Here is a 21,880-nt window from a genome sequence, read left to right on the forward strand (position 1 = left end):
AATTTTTGTTTTATGAGGGGCAACCATACTCGTGCAAGGACCACATCCGAATATAACAAAGATATCCTATTTATTGCTCGGGTTACATATATATATATATATAATTCACAGTTATTTGATTTACAGAAAAAAAAAGAAGAAAGTGTTGAATAAATATTAACTTTACAAAACAGAGAACATAAATAAGTAAAAATAGATTGTTATTTTTATTTATATTTTATACATAAAATTATTATTTTTATACAAAAATGTATAAATGTTTAAGTGAATATCCCTTGAACGAGTTACATTGCGCGCCCATACCTTAACAACTGTCCCGACCTGATTTGATTCTGCCGACTGTCTATTGTCAAGTAAATTAGCACGTTCCATTGGTTCCAGAGCTACTGATTCACGCTGTTCACAAAGAAGACGTTCTCGCATTTCATGTATGTAAGGACAACGCTGCATTCCTTTTCGTTACAAAATTTGTGTGTAAAATTTTGTCGGTAGGTTTTAGTTTTAAATGTTTATAAAAAGTATTACGAGTATATGTAAAAAGTGTGTGTCGAAGATATGTCGAAAATTGTTTTGTTGTCAAAGTTTTTGATTGTTTATTTTTGTTGTTAATTTATAGATACGAGATTATATATATAGATGAAAGCGCTGATTGATGATTGTGTGTAGAATTTAAAAATCCATTGTTAAGTCTATAGTTGTTGTTTTTATAAATTGGTCCATTGGAGTTAACTGAAAATAAAATAATTATAGTTAAACAATTAAATACTGAACAATTTATTTTATTTATTTAAAGAAAATGAAAATCGTTAACCTACAAAATTTAAGTTCTTCTTCTTAATCCTATATGCTTCTTTCAAAATCCTATACAAAGTTTTCTAATTGAAGTGACTCCTTTCTTATGTTTTAAAAATATCTATACTGGTTTAATCAACGTCCAAAATTAAATGTAGGTCAACAACGAAATCAATTTGTTTTAATGTTTTTTAAACATATGAACTTTATGTTTTCAATCACTTCACGTGTCAAACACTTTTTAAGTTGAACATTACATAATTTTCAAAAGTGTTGTCTCTATTCTACATATTCTATCAAGGTTAAGAAACCCAGAAGTGCAAGTTTTTGAGTTCAAAACGATGTAAAATTCAAGAGAACGAACTAAAAAAAAAAACAACTCTTAAAGTGGCCTTGTTTCACGTTGCAGGAAAAAAAGAAGAAGAAGAAGAAAAATATGACAGGAGGCACTATCATATCTTCTAACAACTACGAGACATCCTATAGTTATGTTTTATGGAAGTGATGATGTTTTTTTAGAACACAATTCTTCATGACATGTGTTGAGTATTGTTATTAGAAATACGTACAAAAGTCGTACACCCAAAGAGAAGACTATGCAATAGTTCAAAACAAAGTGGCGCTTCTAATAGCTGTGATATGTGCACTGCACTATGCACAAGAATTCAATTCAAAAAGAAAGTACAAATTAGTGTTATTTCATAAAGAAGTCTGAAGCTTTATGGAACTACTGTATTTGAATCTGTGCCAAGATTTTTTTTAAATCTGTGCTGTTCTGTGAAAACATAATGGGAATAGACTGGAAAAATTTTGTTGACATGTGTGTGTTTAGACTTTTCTCACATCAAAGTGCAACAACCTAACTAAACGATTCCGTCATAAAATGTCGTCGTCGTCGTGAACGATATTTGAAAAAATATAAATTGGCCAGATGGGTTTATTTAGCCATTGGCATATTGTTAAGGATTTATGAATGATTTTCAAATGCTCCTCAAGAATTCTTGAAGTTTTTGTAGGGTTGATGCACATTTGTATGAACTGCTGATATGTAGGATTATTTTAAATTTTGTAAATATTATCACGTTTTAAAGTCCCTTATAGAATTTGAAATTGTTGTCTTCAAAAATATGTCACATTTGTCTGTTTTTATATCGTTGACCATATCTCAGGAACGATAGAGAGTAAGGTATTCAAATTATATTAATTTTTTTTGAAAATATGTGTAGCAATAAAAATAATTTTGAGACCTACCCACACTCTTTATTGGAATACTGATAACATAATTACTATTTCTTTTATAAGTAGCTAAATAAAAAAAATAAATTGGGTGGCGCGACAGTCCGTTGAGAACCAAGGCCTAGTGACTTACAACTCTCAACCATTCCTGTGTGCGAGTAATGTTGTCAGGAATGGAGGGGACCTACAGTTTATATGCCGACTCCGAACGGCTAATTTTGAGAAAGCACTTTTTCATGACAATAGTTACTCTTGGAGAAATTGTCAATTCCTCGCAAGAGGCAGTACCCGTGAAAAGACTTTAGATGGCATAGGCAGGGATCGAACCCAAGACCTCTAGCATGACAGTCCAACGCACTAACCATCATGCCACGGGTACTTTTTATAAGTAGCTAAGTTGTTATTAAAACAAATTTGTTGCCAAACTTACTCAAAGATTAAGTTAACTTCTTCAAGTTTTTTGTAAAAAACTCTGAACTGAAAGTTTTTGAAAACTTTATCTGCAATAAAAAATTACTATTTTTACTAGATAAATGGAGACCTTAAAACATAGTGTTAGAATTTTTTTTAGTATTTTTTCAAGTTAAAAAATATATTTTGTATATAAACCTTGCAAAGAAATTGACCGTTTTAAAGCTTAAAGAAAAAATGATTCAGAATGTTTATTTTTTTTCGTCGAATAATAAGAGGTGACAGTTTAATATGAAATATTCTTTATAAATATTTTAGTCAAGACTTCCCAATTCGTTAGACGATTGGTTTTCAGTATCGAAACAAAAAAGAGGCTGGGATGCGACCCACACTGATAACTTCCCATCCTATCTGTCGATTTGTCTTGAATAAAAGGTTTGTAGCTTTTCATGTTTTGCTTAAAAAGTTGTCAATTGAATTATTCTAAAAAATTTAAAAATTAACAACAACATTTGGCATATGATGAAATAGGTTGATTTCAAAAAAAAATTTTTTTGCTAACGAGATTTTTTAGTCGTTAACCAAGTTTTTATTTCTTATATAAACAAATACAAATATTTTATGTGATATAAAATAAGTTTAAAACCAATATTTTTAATTTTTGAAAAGATATTAGAGTCGAAAATTAATTTTTACGAACTTTTAGAACTTTTTATTTTTTGTAAAAAAATTTTCAAAATTTTTGTATCAAATGTTCAAAACAATATTTCTCATAAGATAAAATTAGATTCAAGCCAAAATCCCAAAGTTTTGAAAAGATATTTAAGTCGAAAAAACGTTTTCACTAACAATTATTAATTTTGTTTAGGTTTTTATTTTTTGTAAAAAAACTATCGATTCGATTTTTCTCAAAATTTTTCCGAATGTTGAAAACAATATTTCTTATAAAATAAAATAAATTGGAAGCCATAATCTCAAATTTTTGAAAAGATATTTGAGTAGAAAATAAATTTTTACCAACTTTTAATAATGTTTTTTTAGGTTTTTATTGTTTATAAAAAAAAACTTTCAATTTGATTTTTCTCAAAATGTTACCAGATGTTAAAAAAGTTATTTTTCGTTGCACACAGAATTGTTTTTGAGATAAAAATCATTTTGAATTTGTACAATTTCGAGGTGACAAATTTGTTTGTATCAGTTTATTTGATTTAAAAAAAAAACCGTTTACTCGATTTTCTTCAAAAAATATACTTGTTTAGTATAACGGTACCATACATAATATAAAATTTAATGCAAGTCTCCAAGCGTTATTGGTTTGTGAGATATTTAGGGTTACCCAAAATGTTCACCTTTTTTAAACTGCTATGGTAAAAAAGCCATCCACGCAATTTTTTTGAAAGTCCTTTCTGCATCTTCCTGTGTAACAAAATTTATTTGAAGTCGATATTTCTACTGGTTCTTGAGCTATGGACAGCAAAAAAACGCCGGTAACGTAGGAACACTCGCACGAAACAGACTTCTTTCTAAAAATCTCTTATTTCAACTCTAGGGGCCTTGAAACGTCGAGAAATGTCAACATTTTCAACTTCATATATCGAACCCATTAAACAACTTCCTATAGTAAGTTTATATTAACTCCTTATTATGTTTGGAATTCTATAAATAACGAATAAACTGTGTGAAAGATATTGCATTCGTAAAAAGTTGCTGGGTTTTGATTTTAATCAAACATGATATCACAATTGTAGAGTAGTCAAACTTATGATTCCGTTGATTTCGTCTGTCTTCGTTCATACATTTTTAATGGTTGGAAATTAGTGAATAGACCAGATTCACGTTAAAAGTTTTTTGAACGATTTTTCAATTTGAACATTTTAACATTTCTCGACGTTTCCAGTTCACGAGATACTTATTCAAAGTTTATAGAGATGTATGTATTTGCGTGTGTGTGCAAGTGCGTTTTTACGTCCGTACGTTTGGAAAGCTTTTTTGTCGTCCATATCTAAGAAATCAGTAGGGATATCGACTTAAAATAAGGTTTGTTATACAGACAATAACACAAAAAGATGCAATTTAAAAAAACCCAAATTTGTGTTGTACTGAAATATCTAACGAACCCATTACGCTTGTGACTTTAATGTTATTTTTTAATTTAAGAGTGTGATGTGATACCAAAAAAATTAAAAATACAAACAAAATTGTCACCTCGAATATTTTCAAACAAAAAATAAATTTACCTCCAAAATAATTGGAAGCAACAAAGAATAACATTTTTAACATATAGTAAGAAAAAATCGAACTATTACTTTTTTTTACGAAAAATAAAACCCTAAAAAATGAACAATAAAAGTTCGAAAGTATTTATTTTGACTCAATTAAAGATTGGCTTCAAATTAATTTCATATTTTAAGATATATCGATTGAAATATTCCATACACTTTTTATAAATATCCAAGAATCAGTTTCTTCCTAAAAATTAAATTCCACAAGAAACACTTTACAAAAATGGTAAAAAATGATTTTTGATTTGATTGATCTCAAGAATAAATTAAGGAAATGACTTCAAAGCTATTTTACTTTAATAAGAATGTTGTTGTTAAATGTAAATTATTTGAATAAATCCAATTGGTATTTTCTTATGTAAGAAATAAAAACTTTTAATAAATGCAATTGAAATAGGTAAAAATTGAGATTCGACTAAAATCGAAAGGCGAGTTGCGAAGTTTTCATTGGTGTGCACACACGGCTTTTCTCAAAACCGTCCCCATAGCTTTTCTCTAAATTTTATTAATTGGTTTCTTTCAATAGAAATAATATAATTTATATTACATATTCCAAAAAAGTAAACCCCCATCAAATCGTTGTTTTGTTTTTAAATCTTCTCTGGACCTGATTACCTGATTTGAATAATTTTGTTCTCATGGCAAATAATGTGGTTCCTTTTTGTTTAAATTGGATATTGTATAAATGTATCTTAAAAACCGCTGTAACGATTTAAAAAAAGAGGCTGGGATGCGAACCACACTTATATTTTCCCATCCCGTCTGTCGATTTGTCTTGCTTAAAAGTTTGTCTATATGTACTCGTATCAATTCGATAGTCGAAAATCAATTTTTACCAACTTTTATAATTTTTTTTTTAGGTTTTTATTTTTTGTAAAAAAAACTGTCAATTTTATTTTTCTCAAAATTTGTCCTTATGTTGAAAAAAATATTTCTTATAATCAAAAATTAGTGAGAAGCTATTATCTCGAATTTTTGAAAAGATATTTGAGTCGAAAATCATTTTTTACCAACGTTTGTAAATTTTTGTTCGATTTTTAATTTTTTGTTAGAAAACTGTCAATTAGATTTTTTTTCAAAAAAATATCTTTGGAAAAATAAAAGTAAATCAAAGCCAAAAGCAATTTTTACCAACTTTTATTAATTTTTTTTAGGTTTTTATTGTTTGTACAAAACTGTCAATTCGATTTTTCTCAACATTTTATCAGATGTCAAAAACATTATTCTTCGTTGCACAAAATTGTTTTGGAGATAAAATCATATTTTAATCGTGAAACTTTAGAGGTGACAATTTTTTTCAGGTTTTTTGATTTATAAAAAAACCGTTAAATGGATTTTTTTCAAAAAATATACTTCTTTGATATCACGTTACAATATATTATATAAAATTTATTTCAAGTCTCTAGCGTTTTTGGTTCGTAAGATATTTAGGGCTAAACAAAATTTTCACCTTTTTTTCAAAGTGCTATGGTAAAAAAACCACCCACGCAATTTTCTTCAGAGCCCTCTCTGCATCTTTCTGTCTTATTATCTGTACAACAAAATTTATTTGAAATTGATATCTCTTCTGGTTCTTGAGGTATGGACGACGAAAAAAACGTCGCGAACGTACGGACGAACGAACACACAGACATCTTTCTAAAAATCTTTTATTTCGACTCTAGGGACCTTGAAACGTCGAGAAATGTCAAAATTTTCAATTTGACAAATCGGACCCATTATAATAACTTCCTATGGGAAGTTAAAATATAAATACATGGTAAAACAAGACTTTCTTTTAAAATTAAATGGCATTAAGATAACGTTAAAGTGACCTTTAAATGTCTAGAAATGTAAAACAAAATTGATTCGACAAAACAGACCGAAAAATAAATAGCATTAATTGTTTAATGATTATTTGAAGCAAGACAATTTGTGCACAAAATAAAAATACGTAGTTAACAATTAATAAATATTTCTTCTTTTTTTAAATTTAAATAACATTGTTCTTGTTGTAACATTGAGATAAGAACGTTTCCTGATACAGATGTGTCGCTAAAAATAGTATTTGTATGCATAATTGACACTTAAAATATAAATTGATTTGTTTTAGATAAGACAAAATGCATTGATAAAACTTTCAATAAAAAGTTTAGAATATCTCACCAAAAAAACAATCACCTTGAAAAAGTCTATATTGTTTATTACGTCGTTATACGAACAACATTTGAAACTTTTTTCTTAGATGTAAACTACGTATTCAATAGATCATCTCACACTATAAAATTGTATTAATTGAAAATTAACCAACAAAATTATAAAAAAAGTAATTTAAATACTCTAAAAAGAAAATCACTATAATTTTGCGCTTGGCTGATTTGAATGAGCTCATTGAATAAAACAGTGTAACAAATTTAAAACTATAAAGTGTGTGTAACTACGATCCATAGAAAAGCTTATAAATCACTGTTGAACTGAGTGGAGAGTACACCGAAACAAGAAAGGTTTGTTCTTTGTTTGTTTGTTATATTTAAATAACCGTTTCGGTTTATACATTTTCGAAATGTCTTTGAAATGTTTTTCTGTTTCTGAATGATTCTGATATCTTTCAAAAAGGTTTTTTTGTTCTGGACACACCCTATTATACTAAAGTGTAATTTTTTAGGTATGATCTTTTTGTTTCACTGTCCAACATCTTCAGTTTGGTCTATAATTTAACCATGAATCGCCTTAAAACGAACAACGTTTATTAAATTGTTTGGAGCAACAGTCCTTTTGAGAACTAGGGCCTAGTGACTGGCAACTCTCAACCATTCCTGTGTGCGAGTACTGTTGTCAGGGATGGAAGGGACCTACTGTTTTAAGCCGAATATGAACGACTAATGTGATACGACAAATTTCATGACAAGAATCACTCGCAAGAGGCAGTACCCGTTGAAAAAACTTTAGGTGGCATAGGCAGGGATCGAACCCAAGACCTCTCGCATGACAGTTTGCAAGTTTTAAATTTTATTATAAAAATGCGTGCTCTGTTAAGAAAGCGCTTTTAGCGACAAATTTTGTTTAACGACGAAGCTGGCTCAATGGGTACGTAAATAAGCAGAATTGTGGGTTCTGGAGTGAATATCAGCCAGAAGTATGGCAAGGGCTACCAATGCACCCAGAAAAAGTCACAGTTTGGTGATCGTGCGATTTAACGTCTTAAGACTAATTTTTGTGGGGCTATGTTAAAACTCATGTCACAAGCCCGCTTAAATTGAGGCATTGGAAGACAAAATTAAAGCATTTATTTGTGAGATACCGGCCGAAATGTTGGAAAGAGTATGCCAAAATTGTATTAAGAGGATGGACCATTTGAGGCGCAATATTTGCATGAAATAATCTTTAAAAATTAAATTGTATGGACCGTACGTTCGATTCAAATAAAGAGTTCATGCATTTTTCTGAATTGTAAGTGTTTTTTTTGAAAACCTTTCCTATAGCTTTTAAAAAAACATCCTTTAGATTACTTTTTATTATTACATAAACAAATTGGTTACCGAAATTAGAACTTTTTGTATGAGAAATTTTCAATTTTTTTTTAGAAAAATTATAAATTGCATCAGAAAATTTGCCCCATCAACAACAGTGTGTCAATTTGTATTAAAAACTCTGTGCTTCTAACTAAGTTCTTCAATCATTTTTTCTTAGTGTATTTTCAACTATTCATCCATCGTCAATGGAAGTATTTAAATCTAAAATAAATAAATTGTCGCCATCGATTTCCACTTTCGTCATTTTACTTATTTGGTTAATTCCAGTTCCACCGCAACTGACTCTGGAATTTTAAATAAAAACGTCCATCGATAGAATTCTTTCAATATCGTAGTAAGAGTGAGGGCTGAGTGCGTTGATCTAGCCATCAACTTTTCTATGACAAAAATATCGATCCAAAACAACAAAACCATATCTGAAGCCGCTTCGCATACCAACTTCTTTCTATATTTGAATTGAAATGACACAACAATTTGCCGACAATTTTGTTGATTGATTGCGTTTGTTGAATTGCGAGAAGCGCTATTTTATATATCATTGCAAATAGACATTTTAAAACTTAATAAATTAATTTGGTTGAGCTCTTCTCAAGCATTGTATTCATATATAGTTTTTGTGATGTTAAGGTTGAGGTTGAATAAACGAGAATAAGTGATATCACATGGCAAAATTTTGTGAGAAAAAAGTTGTTAATAAAAATGATTTTTTTTTTTAATTGGAATCATATGTTGATTTTAAGACTCTCCGAAGGCTTTTAATTTAGTTTTGTATTTATATGTGTTAAACATAGTGACATAGAAAGTAAATTATCAATTTAACTAACATCACATGGAGAGTTTTCTTTTGTCAAAACTGTCAACATTAAATATATTTATGCCTTTGATCAAAAAAATACTCAAAATTAATTCATTTCAATAACAAACAAAATTAAATGTTAGAAATTGTACCTACTTTAACTTAATTAGCGAAAAGTCTTAGGTTTTAATAATTTGCTTCTATTTAGTAATTCACAATTTGAAATGAACAAAAGTTTAATAGGAGAAATTTGACTAAATTCTATTTAAATAACTCATTTAACATAATTGTTTTGAGAGCTCAAAAATTGAAACGATTTTTGCAAGAAGTTTGCATACATTTTGTATTTAGTCATTGTTATCTTTCTGTAGTTCTGTTTTTCAAAATTCTTGTTCCACTTAAAAAAAACATTTTTTTTTTCGAAAACTGAATGATTCTGGAGTTGATATAAATATATGACCTCTCTTATAACATCCCATAAGAAGTTTTTGTAATAGGTCTGATTTATAGAATTCAAATGTTTGACATTTCAAGGTCCTTTAAATCTTATTCGAAATCTGCTTGTGAGTTCGTACATTCGAAATACCTATTTAAGTTAGTCAGTATCTCAAGAACTAGCAAGGCTATTCACTTATAATAAATTATGTTACATAGATAATAGTACCAAGGACAGCTAAATGGTGTTTTAAGCAAATTCGTAAAGAAGTTTTTTTGTATAATATCTTTTACAAAAATTAAAAATGTTAGTGAACCCTCAATACTTCAAGAACCAGTTACGCTACAGGTTTAAATTGAATTTTACGTTAAACATTGTTGTGCCCGTGGTATAAATATTATGCTAGAGGTCTTGGGATAAATCCCAGCATCTTCAACCTAAAGTTTTTCACTTGTACTGCTTGTCATGAAAAGTGCTTTCTCAAATAAGCTATTCGGATTTTTCATAAAAAAAGTAAGCCCATTCCATTCCTAATATGACTTGCACACAGGAATTTTTGAGAGCTGTAAGTCACTAGGCTCGTGTGCATACACACTGCTGCCCAACTAATTTAATTTTTTATTATAAACGGTGATTTTTTAAGAGCTTGGGAACTTTTTAAAAAAAAAAACGCATAAAATTGGCAAAATCTCATCGATTCTTTATTTGAAACGTTAGATTGGTCCATGACATTTACTTTTTGAAGATAATTTCATTTAAATGTTGACCGCGGCTGCGTCTTAGGTGGTCCATTCGGAAAGTTCAATTTTGGGTAACTTTTTCGAGCATTTCGGCCGGAATAGCCCGAATTTCTTCGGAAATGTTGTCTTCCAAAGCTGGAATAGTTGCTGGCTTATTTGTGTAGACTTTAGACTTGACGTAGCCCCACAAAAAATAGTCTAAAGGCGTCAAATCGCATGATCTTGGTGGCCAACTTACCGGTCCATTCCTTGAGATGAATTGTTCTCCGAAGTTTTCCCTCAAAATGGCCATAGAATCGCGAGCTGTGTGGCATGTAGCGCCATCTTGTTGAAACCACATGTCAACCAAGTTCAGTTCTTCCATTTTTGGCAACAAAAAGTTTGTTAGCATTGAACGATAGCGATCGCCATTCACCGTAACGTTGCGTCCAACAGCATCTTTGAAAAAATACGGTCCAATGATTCCACCAGCGTACAAACCACACCAAACAGTGCATTTTTCGGGATGCATGGGCAGTTCTTGAACGGCTTCTGGTTGCTCTTCACTGCAAATGCGGCAATTTTGCTTATTTACGTAGCCATTCAACCAGAAATGAGCCTCATCGCTGAACAAAATTTGTCGATAAAAAAGCGGATTTTCTGCCAACTTTTCTAGGGCCCATTCACTGAAAATTCGACGTTGTGGCAGATCGTTCGGCTTCAGTTCTTGCACGAGCTGTATTTTATACGGTTTTACACCAAGATCTTTGCTCAAAATCTTCCATGTGGTCGAATAACACAAACCCAATTGCTGCGAACGGCGACGAATCGACATTTCACGGTCTTCAGCAACACTCTCAGAAACAGACGCAATATTCTCTTCTGTACGCACTGTACGCATTCGTGTGGTTGGTTTAATGTCCAATAAAGTAAACTGAGTGCAAAACTTGGTCACAATCGCATTAATTGTTTGCTCACTTGGTCGATTATGTAGACCATAAATCGGACGTAAAGCGCGAAACACATTTCGAACAGAACACTGATTTTGGTAATAAAATTCAATGATTTGCAAGCGTTGCTCGTTAGTAAGTCTATTCATGATGAAATGTCAAAGCATACTGAGCATCTTTCTCTTTGACACCATGTCTGAAATCCCGCGTGATCTGTCAAATACTAATGCATGAAAATCCTAACTTCAAAAAAATCACCCTTTATTTACAAAAATTAAACATTTTTTATCAAGTTTATTAATTTTCGAAGTTTATTAATTTTCTGACTTATAAAATAAAACTACATAATTCATTACAAAAGTTCATTGAAAAGATTCATCCCTTTTTCACACGTGCCTTATTATTCACAACAACAAAATAGGAACCACCTCTATTTTTGGAATTTCCACACCCACTTTAGTTGACCCGTGTGTATTCCCAAAAAACTCCCAAAACCATCAACATTACCATAATTCTGTTTTTTTTTTGTTGACTTTAAAATTCTATTTTTGTTTGAACATAATATCAATACTTCCGTTGTTGGTATATCGAGTGCGGTTAAAAATAATTCAATTTGGTATCAAGTTGAAATTGTATATGATGCGGATCAATAAATTGCTATCAGTTAACTGTTTCAATTGAGCTTTGGTTTTATTTTAGATACATTTTATTTTTATAATGAAATAGATATCAATCAATCAACAAGTTGCTGGAAAATTGTGTTATTTGGTATTTGTTTGTCAAGGGAAATAGAAAAGCTATTCTGGGACTTGGGAGAAAGAACTTATTAGATAGTATCTATTTCCATTAAAAGTTATAAATAAATTTCAACATTTCTTTGTTTTAAGATTTAAGACCATTTATAATTAAATTTGTTGGGAATATTCCTTGAAAAAAAGGAAAAGGTGCGACGATTGATAAACTGAAAGTATTTCTGTCTTCTTTTTTTTTTTTTAAACAAAAGTTTTCATCACGAGGATGTTTCTTTAATATTTATATAATTCTCTTAGCTTAAAAAACGTTAAGCAAGACTTGTTCAACAATTTTTACTCTGTATTGCATTTCTTAGTACAATAAACCTCTTCAGGTATTTTTATTTTATAAGAAAAGTAGGTGAGTACTTTTTTGTAGAAATATGTGTACCTTACACACTTTTTTTTATTCCACAATGAACATCTACTTTACATTCTGCATCAGAATAGAAAAACTCAAAAATTGTTCATTTCAAATGCAGTTTATATAGAAAAAGTCATAACAATGTAAAATACCTCAATCTTTATTTTCTATTTATTTAAATCTCATACTCTGCAGACCGTAAAATCATCAGAAAATATGTATTGTCAATGTTATAAGCTTGAGGGAGAACCATCAGAAAATAAAAGAACACAAACAAGTAAAAAAATATAATAATAAAATACTAAAAAGTAGAATGATTTCGATACAACAATAATAACAAAAATATATTTTTGTATGCAATTTATGTGCATATAAGACGGACTTGAAAAGGAATATTTTTGTTTGTGTTACTGAAAAGACTTAAGAGAAATGAATAAAGAATATTGCTGGTTATGCAATCCTATATTCGACTATGATGCCTTGAATTTAGATCAATCAAAATGGGATTAAGATTCAATCACATATAAACAAGATATTGTAAAAAAAAAAATTAGCTTCCATGAAATAAAACATAAGAATGAAAGATGATAAACCCCTTTTTCGACAAAACAACAAATATGGATAAGAAAACTTGGAAACAATATTTTTGAAGACAATTTGTTGCAGGAAAATGTTTAAAAAAAAATCAATATTCAAAGGTGTGTATAGTTGTTCTGAAAAAAATATTTGTATGCTATTCCATACATAGTATAGCGATATATCTCCAAAAAACCATCAGTAGTCAGGTTTTTATATTTCAAAGTTGATACGATTGAATATTTGCCAGAATAATTATCAACAAATTCCAACAAAATTGCAATCAAAAATCGTGTAAGCTGATTTTTCATAGTTGACTATCAAAATCAAGAAAATACGTCTGTGTAATGTGAAACTACAAGAATGGAGTTTGTTCGTAGACTACTACATTAACATGTGCTGCTGAAGCGATCTTCAATCTCGTCTCAATTCATTACATATATAACTAAACCCAATTAAAATGAGCTTGATTTGACTCGGTTCCGGCCGGGGATCGGAGTCAAGTCAAAATGTCTGAAAGAAAACCTGTGTGTAGGAGTTCGTTTAACAGATAATGCATTATGGTTTGTTTATTTTTCATTGTTTAACACGAATCAAACTATCTCACTTGCACTTCATAAGAAACATCAAAACAGCATTTGCATTTTAGAAAGTCCTGTCAAACTTAATCATTTTTAAATCTTCTTGTGCGGTGGAAACACCAAAAATTTTTATTTAATCAAAACTGAAAAAAACCTTTGCTGGAAACATAGCAAAACTCAATTATCTTTTCTATTTTTTCTCTTGCAAAATAAGCCCCGTTAGTCCATTTTCATTAACAAAAATAAATAATATCAACAGTAACAGATTGATATATTTTAACCAACGGAAAACACTTGATTCCAAATGCACAACTACTCAACGAACACAGCCATCGAGATACAAATGCAATATCAATCGTACCAACATTTGAGAACGAAATCACATAAGATCCATTCGAAACCATTCAAAAACCTATCCGAAGTTAGATTCTACTATAACTTTTATCGGTAGTATTCATATTGCGGATATTGTTTTTGTTACTCGTGTAAAATCCTATAATACTATTAATAGATTTTTCAACAAAACACGAGTGTTTTTAAAAAGTCTATTAATTATTACAACAAATTAATTTCGGACTCAAATATCTTTTAACATATACAGAGTGTCACTTTAAGGACGGGCCACACTGAATATGGTGCAATGTCTGGTCGTGAACTTGCAGGGTAACTTGTTTATCCAGAATTATGTATTATTATTGGAATTTTTTAAGAACTTTCAAAAGCTTGGCTTCATAACGTAAAACGGTGCCCTTTTTGGGATATTATAAAAATATTTCTTTGACATAAGGTTAAAAAGTCCTGGGTCAAAAAATTGAATTTTAGAATTTGGTTAATTAACAACAAGTTGAGCCTGGAACAACTTCCAAACATATTATGTTATTAGTTAAGTTTTTAAACAATAAAACAAAAAATGCAAATTTGCTTTGAAATTAACTTCTTAAGTATATAAAGTGAGCTCGACTAGTTTTTGACTTATGACCTTTTTGACTAACGTTAAAAAATAGTTTATATAAAAATGTTATTATTGCCAAAAAGAAATAATAGTAAAATGCAGAAATTTTTGGATGAAACAAAAATCTGTTTGATAATTTGTTTTTGTTTTAACTTCCCACAGGAACTTATTGATCTTTAACTTATTTGAAATCTTACCTTGAATCTTATTAAAAGATTGTAAGTCGTTTGTACGTACCTATGTTCGTACTAAAATATCTGAAGAACCAGAAGATACATTCATATATATATCGTTTTATTGATTTCAAATGAATTTTGTTTTGCAGATAATAACACCAAAAGATGCAGAAATTAGGTACAAAAATTGAGTAGATGATTTTTAAAATGAAACGTTGTAAACTAAATATAATTTTATTTTTTACTTAATACTTAATGATATAAATCTGGAAAAACGGTTTTTGTACAAACCAAAAAAAGAAACCATTATTCACATAAAATCTTTTTATAAATATACAGTTTGATAATATTATATCTAATTTAAAAATATAATGTTTTTGAATGAATTAAATTTTTCAGAAAAATCGAAGTACCCAATTTTGAAATTGATTTGACTTTAATATCTTGGCCAACAAATAATTCAGATTAATTATATCTTAAGCAATATAGCTTTTAACCTTTATTAAATTTTGTGAATTAATCGAATTGTCAATTTTTTTTAAATAAAAATCTAAAAGAAATTCAATACAAAATTGGTAAGAACTGATGTTCGATTCGAATATCTCAAATATAAATGCAGGTATTGACTTCAAAATTACTTCGTAGTTGTTAATACAAGACATAATTAAAATAGTTCAATCAGTATTATTCTTATAAGAAAAAAGAGATTGAAATGCGACCCACGCTGAAAACAGGTTTTCTAAATAAGTTGTTTCTTGAATTATTCTTTAAACCTTTCAAAATTACCAACAGTATTTTGGATATAATGAAATTGTTTTATTTCAAAATCTAGTTTTGTTAAATAGATTTTTAGTCGCAAACAATTTTGTAATAATTTTAGTAGCATTTCTTAAATGTTTGTATTTCTTATATAAACAAATACAAATTGGATGAATGAAATTAATTTGAGAGATATCGAGAACCGAACATCAATTTTTAACAAATTTGAATACTATTTTTTGTAGAAATGGACTGTTGGATTCTTATAACAAAATTATTGAATTTCTAAAACCATATTTTATATGAAATAAAATAAGTTTGACGCCAGTATTTTTAATTTTTGAAAAGCTAAATGAGTCGAAAGTAAATTTTTAAAAAGTAGTGTTGTTTTTTAGGTTTTATTTAAAACTGTCAATTCTATTTTACTCAAAATGTATCCAAATGTTAAAAACAATATTTTTTCTAAGTTAAAATTAATAAGAAGCCATAATCTAAAATTTTTGAAAAGATATTTGAGTCGAAAATCAATTTTTACCAACTTTTATTATTTTTTTCAGTTTTTTTTTTTGTAAAAAAAAACTGTCAAATTGATTTTACTAAAAATTGTTCCGAATGTTGAAAACAATATTTTTTATAAGTTAAAATAAATTGGAAGCCATAATGTCAAATTTTTGAAATGATATTTGAGTAGAAAATCAATTTGTACCAATGTTTTTTTAGGTTTTTATTTTTATAAAAAAAACTGTCAATTTGATTTTCTAAAAATTTTAGCAGATGTTAAAAATGTTATTTTTTATAAAAAAACAGTAGGTATATTGGATTTTTTTTTAAATGTTCTGGTTGGGTATCACGTTACAAAATATGATATAAGATTTAATCCAAGTCTCTAGCTATTGTGGTTCGTGAAATATTTAGGGTTAACCAAAATGTTCACCTTTTTTTTTAAACTGCTATGGTAACAAAACCACCTACTCAATTTTTTTGAGAGCCCTTTCTGCATTTTTCTGCATTATTATCTGTATAACGAAATTTATTTGAAGTCGATATGTCTTTTTGTTCTTAAACTATGGACGACGAAAAAAACGTCGCAGACATCTCTCCAAAAATCTTTTATTTCGATTCTAGGGACCTTGAAACGTCGATAAATGTCAAATCTTTCATTTCGACAAATCGGACCCATTACAAGATTTTCCTATGGGAAGTTAACAAAGACTTTCAAAAAATGCTACTAAAATTGATAAAAATTGGTTTTCAAGTAAAAATTTCGAAAACAAAAGTAGACTTAAAAATCAAACTAATTTCATCATATTTAAAATATTGTTACTGGCTTTTAGTTTATGTCACACAAAATATAGACATTTATATTTTGTTAAACTTTTAGAACTTAGAACTTTTGAAGCCAAGGTGTAATACCGTATCGGGAAACTGAATGCTTGATATCATTTTCCAGGATGTTGTCGATCTTTTAAAGACCCGTGAGTTATGAGCATTGCCACTAGACGTCCAATCGTGTCAATTAAGGCTGAAGGAACTTTTTCTGTTGATTTATTGATTTTTAGATCTTAGGAAATAGCAGTAAGGGAGGTACTATTGATAGCTCTTAAATCTCCAGAGACGTGTATAATTAAGAACATTTCGTGTTTTCTGCTTGGATTTCCCAACAACTCGACTGGAATCTTAAAAGAATATGAGCCTTTTCCAAAATTTAGTTCATGACGTATTTATTAGTTTTGCACACTATATTTTGTTAAACTTCTACATCTTGCCCTTTAACTAACTAAAATACAGGTTCCTCTGCTCAAAGGTCCATTAAGTTTTTTGTAGCCTTAACTAACTTTTGATGTTATTTATCACAAAATAAGGAAACTAAGTTGGAAAAACTTACTAAAACCACATACATCTAGCTTTAGCTATTTCAAATTAGTTATTCATAGAAGACATAATCTAGTTTCTAGCTTTAGTTTGGTTTTAATCTCACAAAACCTTAATTTGACTTAAAAATGTACTTATTTTTAGTTAGTATTTCTTTTTCACAGGATTTTTGTATATTATTTACTAAGCCATCAATTGTGTATGCCTTATGCTTAGAATGAGCCGATTGATAGTGACAGCTGCACTTTTAAGAATGTGTTTGAGCATGAAAGATTTATTTTCTTTAGATTTAACCGAACTTGTTAAATCACCAAAGCCTTATAGACCTGTATTTCTGATTTGTAAGACCAGACTAAGAAATGTATCTTTTTATTACAAAAACCCATTTTTGGAAATCATAAAACGCACAAAATTATAAATAAAATATTTTTTCAAGGCAACTAAGTGTAAATTTAAGTTGTAAAAAAGTGAAAATAAAGACAATTTTAGTTGGTTTTATTCACATCGAATACAAAAATTAAAAATTCATTATGTGCATTTATTTTTACTTCTCTTTATATAGAATTCAACACCATTTCTTGTTTGGAGTGCCTAGACTAATTTAAATTGTAATTTATTGCCACAAACCATCTGGAGAATAAAGAAAATGACCATACCCAGCTTAACTTTGAACATTAGCCAGAAAATTTGTTGTTACAATTTACAGAAGAGATAGACAAAGTTGCAGACTTGCATTTTTATTAAGTGCAGGTTTGTTCAATGTCAGACAGTGATATTGGTCATTATAAAGAAGTTTTTAAAAAATCAATTACCAATTTATACTATCAAGCCCACGTTTATAAGATTGTCAGATTTTTAAATATTCTCAGATTAATAATTTAAAACAAGCAAAATACCCCAAAAAAATGTCTATTCTCATTATGATCAATTTTTTCAAAAGTTTAGACCAGACCTAGAATTTCCGTTTGGCCATTTTCATTGCAACTCTAAAGGTTCCTTTACACGACTAATGTTACTTTAGAATTTTATTTGAACAAGTCACGATTCCATTTATATTGATCGTTCCTCGGGCCATCAATGCTACTCACAATTAAAATTGACATATTGATGAAAATCAAACCAATTTTCGACTTTCTTCAACTGTGATAGATATGTTTCGTGGGTTGGTGTTTTCCTCAATGTTGATGTTAACATTTGAAAAAACTCAGTAAAACTTCGCGCAATAATAATTGATTGTGTGTAGCGCCCTTAGGTAAATGTTGTTTTATTGTAAAAAAAATATCAAGTTTACTATCAGAAGTTCCTGATCCAAAAGTTTCACGATATTATCTTCAGCAAGTAACAATTTCTCACTGTATAAACTTAACGTACAAAAGTGACAACAATGCTTTGCCCGTATGTAGGTATTTCCGTTAAGAAGTAGCTATAGAGTAGACTCAGTGTCAGTGAATGCATCTTCCGTGAATCACTTACAATTAGCTGACCTAAATAATATCAGAACATAGTTCTTTTTCATGGTGTTAATCACACTCCGTTATTATACGTATGTAGCTATACGAACCTACCTCTTCTATTTCTATTCACTGTTCTTTTTCTTGATGCTTAAAAGAATGACGTAGTTATACAAGTCGTGTATCTTTTTAAATAAAAGTATAAATAAATATATAGGTATTTAGAAGATTGAGTAGAGTAGGTATGCAAAGAGTTAGCAACTTAGCGATGCTTGACGAAAAGTAGCTTCCTCTGTCTTGTTGGAACCCCTCGTTTGTTCCATGTTTTGTTTTATTCCTAATTTAAATAAAAACCGAAGAAAATGTAAAAAAAAGGGGAATCGAAAAATAATTGAAAGGCAACGTATTCGAGTCTGTCGCAATCGCAATGTCTTGGGGATTTAAATAAAGTATAAACATTGTACAAATGGACATAAAAAATGTGACTGAATGCAATGGAAGATTTAATGGAAGGGGCAGGCAGGGGCATTCCGCATGTAAACATTAATTATATCAATGTTTTGAGTGAATGCCATGCTCAAGTTCAAACAAAAACAGAATAAAAACAAAACAAGAGACACACGGAATGTTCTTTGGGGGAGCATCGCATAGCATAATATGACATCGCTCTAAATAAGGAGTTTTATGGTTTCATTTTTTTTGTTTTCTCATTATATGTTACTCGTATATTTACATTCAAGACCTCCAAGTTCGATAATTTGGAGATTGACGTAAATTCTGAATCAATTAGAGAAACAATGTGAAAGCTCCGTTTGATGATGAAAGTGAGTTTTGGAATCATCAACTGTAATCCAATTGAAATTGATGGATAAATTCCTATCAAACAAAAAGTTTGATCGGTTGGTAATTTACTGCGTTAGTTCTTAACCTTACCATTGACATTTGATAGTTTAAAATGGTAAATCGTTAACAATTTGCTATGGTGTTGAATTTGGATTCAAAGTCCTGCACATTATAAATTCATTTAATATCTTACTGTCAAATATCAGTACGTAATTAATTTTAAATTCAAAAACGTCATAGAACAAAAATCATGAAAAATTGCCCAAAAAACTCACTGCAAAAATGAGGCAGGAAGTGCACTATTTTTTTGCGAATATTGGGTCAGGGAAATTTTCGGATCATATTATAGGACTGCCAAGCTTTTATAACACTACGAAATTTTAGAAAATTTGTCATGTGTTAAATTTTTCAAACATTTGTCGCCCGTTTGTTTTTAACAAATTCACTACACAAAAATGGAAAAAAGTAGGTCCCGCTTCTGTTCCGTTGTCTGTCTGTAGTCACGCCTACAGCCCAAATTATTGGGTCGATTGAGTTCAAAAATGAAAGTTAAGGTTATGAGCAGATTTGCATTAATCATTTTTTTTACACTTTCTTGCTAATCGAAAATTAGAATTTGCTCAAAAACAAATAGATAGATTTTTTTTAATTTTTTAACTTAGCTCCTTTCAATTTCAAAATGATGCTGTACTAAACGAGTACATAGAACAGTTAAATTGTTTTTTTAATTTACTTAAGAACTCATAAACCGGTTTCAATAAGAGCTGCACAAGCTTTTTTATTGTTAAAATTTGATGATCAAGAATGCCAAACACTACTTTTTTTGTATTTTTAAAATATATTAACTTTTTTTCCAAATTCGATATCTTGAAAACGAGTCAACGAAGTCTTTACGAAGATCAATAATGAAATGCATATAAATATATGCGTACATTACATATTACATAATTGCAAAATTAATGCGGTTTTAACTTCCCATAGGAAGTTTTTGTAATCGTCGCATTTGTCCAATTAAAATGTTTGAAATTTATCGACCTTTCAAGGTCCCTAGAGTCAAAATAAAAGATTTATAGAGAGATGTCTGTGGTGTGTACGTACGTTCGTAGGTTCGCGACGTTTGTTTTGTCGACCATAGCTCAAGAAACAGAAGAGATATCGACTTCAAATAATTTTTTTTATACACATCATAATGCAGAAAGATGCAGAAAAACATTGCGTGGGTGGTTTTTTTTACCAAAGCAATTTTAAAAAGAAGAAAAATGTATAAACCCTAAAAATCTCATGAACCAAAGAACTAGAGATTTGAAGTGAATCTTAAATTATACATTGTAACACTGCACTTTACCAAACAAGTATATTTTTGGAAAAAAAAAACTAGTTAACGTTTTTTTATAAATCAAAAACACATACCTACACAAATATTTGTCACCTCGAAATTCGTATGAACAAAATATGATTTTATCTCCAAAACAATTTTGTGTAACGAAAAATAACGTTTTTAAAATCTGGTAAAATTTTTAAAAAAATCGAATTGACACTTGTTTTATAAAAAAAAAATCAATAACAAAACATTACTCAAAGTTGGTAAAAATTAATTTTGGACTCAAATATCTTTTGAGAAATTTGTGATTATTTGATCTTATTTTATCTCATAAGAAGTATTGTTTTCAACCTTTGGACAAATTTTGAGAAAAATTGAATTGACAGTTTTGTTTTTAAAAAAAAATTGATTTTCGACTCAAATATTTCAAAAATTTGAGATATTTGTTTATGCTAATTTTATCTTTTAAAAAATATTGTTGTCATTAAAATTTTATGAACAATCGAATTGACATTTTTTTACAAAAAATAAAAACCTAAAAAAAATTCAACTTATTTTTGACTCAAATATCTTTTCAAAAATTAAAAATATTTGCTTTTTTATCTATCAGAAAATATTTTTTCGTCATTCAGTACATTTTGTATACAGTCAGTTTTTTCATAAAAAAATGAAATCTACAAAAAATAGTACGCAATTTCTCGATATCCTGTGAACAATAGAAGATATTGACTTCAAATTAATTTAAGCCATCCAAATTGTATTTGTTTATGTAGGAAATACAATTTTATGGAATGCTACTAAAATTCGTAAAAATTGGTTTTTGACTAAAAATCTCTCAATCTATTTCATTATATGCAAAATATTTTTATAATTACAATTTTTTTAAGAATAATTCAACTGACAACTTTTTTTTATCAAAACACGAAAATCTTCTACCTAAGCAAAATTTGAATTTTTTAAGACAATATCAATTTGAAGGTATATTTTTAAATCTTAAATTAAATCTTTATTCTATAAACAGATCTTGTTTCTTTAAGATTTTCAGCCTTCGGGAAACAAT

The 21,880-nt window shown here is 29.0% G+C and overlaps 1 protein-coding gene across 7 annotated transcripts in view; it reads right to left on the minus strand.

Moving 5' to 3' along the window:
* Positions 1-21,880, minus strand: part of LOC129944589 (proton channel OtopLc) — a 124,168-nt gene that overhangs the window by 68,603 nt on the left and 33,685 nt on the right. For 5 of the 7 annotated variants that reach the window (XM_056054122.1, XM_056054120.1, XM_056054124.1 and 2 more), the window contains exon 2: positions 304-729. In XM_056054122.1, coding sequence (XP_055910097.1) covers positions 304-450 — 147 coding nt within the window. In that variant the 5' untranslated portion in view covers positions 451-729. The remainder of the gene's footprint in view (positions 1-303; positions 730-21,880) is intronic. The other 2 variants (XM_056054121.1, XM_056054127.1) reach the window with 1 other exon arrangement.

Source organism: Eupeodes corollae, chromosome 2 (assembly GCF_945859685.1).
Source record: "Eupeodes corollae chromosome 2, idEupCoro1.1, whole genome shotgun sequence".
Lineage (NCBI taxonomy): Eukaryota > Metazoa > Arthropoda > Insecta > Diptera > Syrphidae > Eupeodes > Eupeodes corollae.